At 31.1% G+C, this 9,021-nt stretch overlaps 1 protein-coding gene across 1 annotated transcript; it reads right to left on the minus strand.

The window, feature by feature from the left end:
- Positions 1 to 2,759: 2,759 nt before the first annotated feature.
- LOC107738620 (arg8-vasotocin receptor-like) lies at positions 2,760 to 7,463 on the minus strand. The gene is made up of 2 exons (XM_016550398.1): positions 6,271 to 7,463; positions 2,760 to 3,482 (listed from the first exon to the last, which is right to left on the minus strand). The coding sequence occupies exons 1-2, from the start codon at positions 7,139 to 7,141 to the stop codon at positions 3,190 to 3,192; spliced, it is 1,164 nt and encodes a 387-aa protein (XP_016405884.1). The 5' UTR covers positions 7,142 to 7,463; the 3' UTR covers positions 2,760 to 3,189.
- Between the last annotated feature and the right edge of the window lie 1,558 nt (positions 7,464 to 9,021).

Consider the following 9,021-nt stretch of genomic DNA (forward strand, 5'->3'; position numbering starts at 1 on the left):
AAAAAAACGTTTTGCAAGATATAAACTGCGAGATATAAACGCCATTATCTTTTACATTTTTTTATTCCTTTGTGGAAACAAAAAAGTCCTAAGATATAAGATATAAACTCAGAATTCTGAGAAAAAGAGTCACAATTGTGAGACATAAACGCAGAATTTCAAGAAAAATGTCAGAATTCAGAGAAAAAACTATTCAGGATATAAACTTGAAGAATTGTGAGATATAAAACTCAGAATTTTGAGGAATAAAGTCATAATTGTGAGTTATAAATGGAGAATTGTGAGAAAAAAGTCATAATTGTGAGATGTGAACGCAGAATTCTGAGAAAAAAAAATTTGAATTGTGTGAAATAAACGTGGAGTTGCAAGAAAAAAGTGAGAATTCTGAGAAAAAAGTCAGAACAATGAGATATAAACTCAGAATTGTGAGATATAAACGCAGAATTCTGAGTAAAAAAGTCATAATTGTGAAAAACAAACTTGGAATTGCGAGAAAAAGTCAGAATTCCGAGAAAAAAGTCAGAATTTCAAGATATAAACTCAGAATTCCGAGAAAAAACTCAGAACTGGGAGATAACAAATGTAGAATTATGAGGGAAAAAAACTGAATTGCGCGTTTACATCTCACGATTCTCAGAAGTGTGAGAAGAAAAGTGTGAACTGTGCAAGAAAAAGTCACAACTGCCTGTTTATTTTTTTTATTCCATGGCAGAAACGGGCTTCTATAGCTTAACATATCACTATTGTCTTTAAAAAAAAAACCTTAACACATACAAACAAATATAGACCATTTATTTACAACTTTCATTTATACATAAACAGCCTGAACTGTTAGAATTTCTCAGTATATGTACATTAAAAGACCTGAAAAGAGTCCAAACCTGACAAATGACCAGTAAAGACATGCTTGGCCATGTGAAAACATTCATTTATACGACAAATCTCATGCCCGGTAGGTTTCATGCCACCAAAGTGAGGCTAATATTTCATAAAGCAGAGCGTTTCCTATGTTTTATTTAGTGCAGCATTCATTTATTGTCTGGAAACTGATATATTTTGCTTACAGCGATCAGCAGCAGGTGTCTGGTTTACTTTGGAGCACTCGGGGCCAAAATAAATCCAGCGCCGGGCTTAAGTAGACGCTTATCGCGGGAAATGCCTCGCTGGACTCATTGTGCCACAGTCCCTAAAGAGATTTACGGCGCTTTCCATGTTCCCACTGTTTCCTTAATGGACAATTGATCTACATGAGCAACACGAGACGAGAGATTGTAAAGCATGACATACGGCGGCGTGAATCAATTCGTAATACTACATAACCTCAAGTGCCTTTTGTAAAATGTTTCTACATAAAAAAATTTTTTTTTAAAAATCACGACATATTTTTTTAAAGTACACTACAGAAAAAAGTTTTTTTTTTTTTTTTTTTAAGTAAAAGTGTTTTTTTTTTGCTCAACGAGACTGCATTTATTTGATCAAAAAAGTGAAATATTATTACAATTTAAAATAACCCGTTTTCTGTTAAAATGTAATTTATTCCTGTGATGCGCAGCTGAATTTTCAGCATCATTACTCCAGTCTTCAGTGTCACATGATCTTCAGAAATCATTCTAATATGCTGATTTGCTGCTCAAGAAACATTTCTGATTATTATATGATGAAAACATATTTTGTGAAAACCATGATACATTTTTTTCAGGATTTAAAAAAAAAATAAGAAGAGCAATTATTTGAAATAGATATGTTTTGTCACATAAATGTCTTTACTGTCACTGTTCAAAGAGATTTACGGCGCTTTCCATGTTCCCACTGTTTCCTTAATGGACAATTGATCTACATGAGCAACACGAGACGAGAGATTGTAAAGCATGACATACGGCGGCGTGAATCAATTCGTAATACTACATAACCTCAAGTGCCTTTTGTAAAATGTTTATACATAAAAAAAAAAAAATAAAAAAAAATCACGACATATTTTTTAAAAGTGCACTACAGAAAAAAGTTTGGGATTTTTTTTTTTTTAAAGTAAAAGTGTTTTTCTTTTGCTCACCGGGACTGCATTTATTTGATCAAAAAAGTGAAATATTATTACAATTTTAAATAACCGTTTTCTGTTAAAATGTAATTTATTCCTGTGATGCGCAGCTGAATTTTCAGCATCATTACTCCAGTCTTCAGTGTCACATGATCTTCAGAAATCATTCTAATATGCTGATTTGATGCTCAAGAAACATTTCTGATTATTATATGATGAAAAAATATTTTGTGAAAACCATGATACATTTTTTTCAGGATTTAAAAAAAAAATAAGAAGAGCAATTATTTGAAATAGATATGTTTTGTCACATAAATTACTTTACTGTCACTTTTGATCAATTTAATTCGCCCTTGCTGAATAAAAGCATTCATTTTGGCTAAAAATAGCAGTGCCACACTTTCCACAAAAATATGAAGCAGATGAACTGTTTTGAACATTGATAATAACCAGAAACATTTCTTGAGCAGCAAATCAGAATGATTTCTGAAGATCATGTGACACTAAAGACTGGAGTAAAGATGCTGAAAATTCAGCTTTGATCACAGGAATAAATTACATTTTACGATATATTCACATAGAAAACAGTTATTTTAAATTGTAATAATGTTTTACAATTTTACTGTTTTTACTGCATTTTTTAAATCAAATAAATGCAGCTTTGGTGAGCATTTAGAATTTTTTTTATATGAAATATTATTCCAAATGTTTGGCACATGTCCTTATAACTTTTATTAACATAATTGTATTTAAAAATCTGTTCTTCAGCAAGAAGACTGAATCTCCGACAGCAATGAGACTATCAAATGGAGATTCCAGCTGAAGTAGCGAGGAGCTCCAAAGTCCCAAAAGAGATCTCAACAATGTCTCAAACTGTGCTCAGATCTCCATATGAACTCAATCATTTCTCATCAAAGCCGCTATGCGCATTCATTTCACAGCTCCAGACTCTTACTGGATGATTACAAGTGACTCAATCGAGTCCATGCTTAAACGAAACAGAATGAACTCCATCGCATCTCCTGAGCAGTAATAGTGTGCTTTATCTCATCTGGAGCTCAATCAGCATCCAAAGCCTGGAGTTTTAAAGCCCTGCTGTGAGAGTCTCACCAAAGTGCGGATCAATAAAGTCACATTCCCAGGGGCCGCCTGCGTCACGTCTCGGTCGGAGCCGACCTGCTGGTTTTGGGCGAGTGATCGAACTCTTTCCAGGTGCCTGAGCTACACGTGGGGCTGCGGTTGGCGATCTTGGTGAGCAGCGTGGTTCTCCGTAGGCTGCTGTCCGAATCCTCCTTCTGGAAGCTCTGCTGGATCTTGTGGCAGCAGGGGAAGCAGTGAACGAAATCCTGCAGGAGGTGTCCGCTGAAAACCATGTAGATCCACGGGTTACAGCAGCTGTTCAGACTGGCCAGCAGCGCAGACAGAGTGACGGCCGTGTTCTCCGAATCTAGACGCACACAGACACATAAACAATGACTGTAAATGCTTGAAATAAAGATACTCTCCAATAAATAGTCCAATAAATAATTCTTTCCACAACACAGTTCCTGTGTCTCACTGTTGGCTGTTTACGGTAGCAAAGCAACACAGCAACAATGATTAACATAGATTGTAACAGTTTATCAACAGCTTAGAACATTCGTCATCCAATCAGAATCTACAGTCACTGTATCAGCCAATCAGCATCCAGGACCGGAACTATATGTTTATAGTTTATAAACACTAAAAAGATATAGTTTATAAATATAAATGAATTTTTAAAAAGATGTTTATAAAAAGAATATTATATTGTAATTTTTCTCCAAACTACACTAAAAAAAATGCTACTAAATTTTTTTAAGATAAGTGGTCGCAAACAATTTATTTTAGCTACATTTAATAAAAACAAATATGTTGACAGTTAGTCAAATAAATTTGTTTATTTAAATGTAGCTAAAATAAATTCATTGCAACCACTCACCTTAAAACAATTTAGTAAATTCAATGAATCATTTTTTTCAGTGTAGATCTTCAGACTTATTTATACAGATAAAAGTATCATAAAAAAAAAAGAAGTATAAGAAACATATAAACTTTTTTAGTTGGGTTTTATTCATTTTTAACCAGGTGTTATGCCTATTATTTCTTATTTATATATAATACACTAATAATTCTTTCTTTCTTTTTAGTTTGCCAAGCATACACTGTAAAAAAAATTCCGTAAAATTTATGGTAAAAAAACGGCAGCTGTGGTTGCCGGAATTTTACCGTAAAAAATACGGTAGCAACGTTTTAGGTTTTACGGTTTTAACTTAAATTTACAGATAAATACCGTATAGAATGTAACATTTGATCAACAGCTCAGAACATGCGTCATCCAATCAGAATCTAGAGTCACTGCATCGGCCAATCAGCATCCAGAACCAGAACTATAATTATGTAACTGTGTAATAATAAGTATATTACATAGTGTCATTTTTTAATCCAAAAGAGTCAAAGAGATATCCAGATTTATTTATACAGATAAAATAATCCATATAAAATATAGATTCAAAAGTTTTAAAATATACATAACGTTTTCTTCTCATTTACTTGTTTTTTTTGGTCATTTTTAACCAGTTATTATGCATGAGTGTTGCCAGATATTAGCATAAATAAACATCACTATTTTTTTTTTCTAGTTTGCCAAGCATCATATCGATAAGCAAAAACATTGTCAAAATTTCACAACACGCGTCTTAGAATCAACAGTCACTGTATCGGCTAATCAGCATCCAGATACAGAACAATATGTTTTATAAAAACAATGGTGTCTTTTTTCAGCAAAAAGAGGACAATAGATATCCATATTTATTTATACAGATACAATTATCAATAAAAATTACAGATTAAATTTAAAAAAAAAAGATTTTTCAAATTTATTTGGGTTTTCATTCATTCTGAACAAGGTGTTAAGCCTTCTGTGTTGCCAGATATTAGCGTAAAATAATATATGACTAAACTAATAATCCATTTGTTTTGATTAAAGTAATTTGTCTTGTAACCATGTGAAAATGAGGTGAAATTGGGTTAACTAAACATCCCATAAGCTCGTGTGGAATTTTAATGGAAGATTTTCACATCCTAAATCTGCAGCTGTTCTGTTTAGACACACTATTCTGGTCTCATGACTTCATTTCTCAAATGATCTTTATATCAGAGAGACTATATTTAACACGTTAGCACTTCTGCAGCCATTTGTTGCGTTTTAAATTTAAACAAAGCTGCTGTGCTTTTGAAAGCGTCCAATAAACATCCTGAGCATGCTGGTATCATATAAACCCATTTCATTACACATACAATACAATAAAGTATTTGCACATTTAATAAACAATTCAGTATAAAAATCAATGTATAGGGGACAATTGATATTTTAGATGTTGTTACCACATTGATGCCCCATGATTACAATCGGTTTTATATTTACATTTGATAAATAATTTGAATAATAAAAATTGACCAGATCAACCTGATTACAGAAATTACAGTATTTTTAGGGTCCGATCAGGTAGAAATAAGAAACCTGCGCATATTTTTACTTTGCACAGTGTGCAATCCGACGTTAATACATAAATGCAAATATGAAATATGAATGAAGTGCATGACATTTTAAATCTTAAATTGTACTACCTAACATATTTAATGATATTTATGTTGCTCGGCATATATTGAACACTTATTTACATATGCTTGAAATGGATTAATGTACCTTAATCTCTTAAGCATTACACAACATCATTTTTGTTAATGATATAATGAAATATTTAAATTAAATGGAAGTATTATGAAGCGCTACACAGCATATTTAATACAGCAAATATTAATATGCATGAAATATATGACAAAAGTACATTACATTTTCTTTGAATATGCATTAGACTGCTAATCATTATACAAACATAATTTATCTTAATGATAGCCTATAATTAAATGAAACTTGCTATAAAGTGTCCAAAGAGATTTATATATAAAATGCAGTGTGCACATTTAAAACACATTAAAAATATGAATATGTATGAAATATATGAAAATGTAGATTTTTAGTGTACAATAATATGTTAAGCATTAAATATGATCATATAATGTTAGTTAACTATGCAATTACTACATCTTATTTAAATGATAAGGCTATTTCAAAAGTGTTACTATGTGCACATTTAATACCTGAATCATAATTTCATGGCATGCACGTGAATCTTTCCCTCATTTTCACTCACCATCCCAGCTGAAGTTCTTGTCCCACACCGACCACATCTGCACGGTGAAAAACGGCGCCCAGCAGATGATATACGCGAGAACAATGACGAAAGTCATCTTGACGGTGCGTAACTTCGCTCTGGAGATCGTGGTGACGCTGCTCACAGAGTTCTTCCCGATCAGCCCGTTCTTGTGCGCGCCATCCGCCGGCGTCTTCTTGGTCTTGTATCTGATGTTCATCCTGATGCTGTGGCATATGAATCCGTAGCTGGTCATTAATATGATCACCGGGATGAGGAAAATCCCCGCTGTGATCCAGGTGATGTAGGCGCGGAGTCCCCAGGGCTGGATGAAGTGACCCCAGCAGTCGTAAACCTCAGAGCCGTTCTGAATCTCACTGAGGGAGAAGATGAAGTACTGAGGGGTGCTGAGGAGCAAACTGCTGACCCACGTGCCTGCGATCATGATGTGGGACCTCCGGGTGGACTGCTGGAGGGTCTTGAGAGGGTGGCAGATGGCGATATAGCGATCTAGAGTCATCATAACCATCATGTAAGTGGACGCGAACATGCCCATCACCTGCAGGTGCTTGACGATCCTGCACAGAAAGTCCGGTCCGTAGAAACGGAAGGTTATTTTCCAGCACAGCTGTGGAAGGACTTGGAAAAACGCGACCACTAGGTCTGCCAGGCTCAGGTGTTTGATGAACAGATGCATGCGGGAGGTTTTCTTCTTGGTGTTGTGGATGGCCACCAGGACGCTGCAGTTCCCGATCACGGCGACCGCGAAGGTGACGCTGAGGACCGCGATCTCGATTTTCGCGACTTCTTCGTCGCGTCCGAACGGGTCGGTGGAGTTGACCGGGTGCGATGCGTTGCTCAGGTGTCCCATTGCAAGATTCGTCAACAATAACAGGAGTCCAACGCGTTAAAACGCGGGCGAACGACGTGCGTAAATGGAAACGCCGGTGTCCCGTTGCGCGCTGCTCCGCTACGCTGCAGATGAAACCTAGTGGTTAAATATCTGTGGTAGTAACCAAAATGATGGAGATTTAAATCCCACAAGGGTTGAATGATAAACTATCTCCATTTTGCCCTTGACCCAGACTTATTCAAGGAGACATTTGGAGTTGCTTTGGCTAAAAAGCGTCTCCAAACAAGTAGCTGTCGATTTGTAATGAATATCTAATGCCTGTGCAACCCAGATCTCCAAATGTCTCTCCTCGTCTGTCTGTGGCTCTGCTCAACGCCTTTTAAACCCGCCTCAGATTTCAGTCACGGCGCGTAACGCGCGCGGAGCCAAACCCACCGGTGTTCAGCAGCTCAGTTCAGTCCTTTAGTTTAGAGTACATACAGACAAACCCTCCGCCCACCCACCCACGGACCCTAGAGAAAACACCCCTCCTAAAGTCTGCTTTACGTGAAGATCAGCCTTGACACATTCCCATATAGTACAGAACCATAAATATTCTCACACTATATAACGCCAGTCATGTCCGGGCTGATGTATTTTTAAATACATTAAAATTAGGCCTAAATAATATGAGTGAATATAATATAAAGTATATAGTATAAAGTATAATATATTATTTAAATTGTCAACAGCATGTCCCGGTTACCTTCCACTCTAAAGTTCAATTAAATTAATGATTATATATATATATATATATATATATATATATATATATATATATATATATATATATATATATATATATATATATATATATATATATATATATATATATATATATATATATATATATATATATATATATATATATATATATATATATATATATATATATATATATATATATATATATATATATATATATATATATATATATATATATATATATATATATATATATATATATATATATATATATATATATATATATATATATATATATATATATATATATATATATATATATATATATATATATATATATATATATATATATATATATATATATATATATATATATATATATATATATATATATATATATATATATATATATATATATATATATATATATATATATATATATATATATATATATATATATATATATATATATATATATATATATATATATATATATATATATATATATATATATATATATATATATATATATATATATATATATATATATATATATATATATATATATATATATATATATATATATATATATATATATATATATATATATATATATATATATATATATATATATATATATATATATATATATATATATATATATATATATATATATATATATATATATATATATATATATATATATATATATATATATATATATATATATATATATATATATATATATATATATATATATATATATATATATATATATATATATATATATATATATATATATATATATATATATATATATATATATATATATATATATATATATATATATATATATATATATATATATATATATATATATATATATATATATATATATATATATATATATATATATATATATATATATATATATATATATATATATATATATATATATATATATATATATATATATATATATATATATATATATATATATATATATATATATATATATATATATATATATATATATATATATATATATATATATATATATATATATATATATATATATATATATATATATATATATATATATATATATATATATATATATATATATATATATATATATATATATATATATATAT

The sequence above is a fragment of the Sinocyclocheilus rhinocerous genome, unplaced genomic scaffold (genome assembly GCF_001515625.1).
Source record: "Sinocyclocheilus rhinocerous isolate Xijiao unplaced genomic scaffold, SAMN03320098_v1.1 scaffold401, whole genome shotgun sequence".
NCBI classification, from domain to species: Eukaryota; Metazoa; Chordata; class Actinopteri; order Cypriniformes; family Cyprinidae; genus Sinocyclocheilus; species Sinocyclocheilus rhinocerous.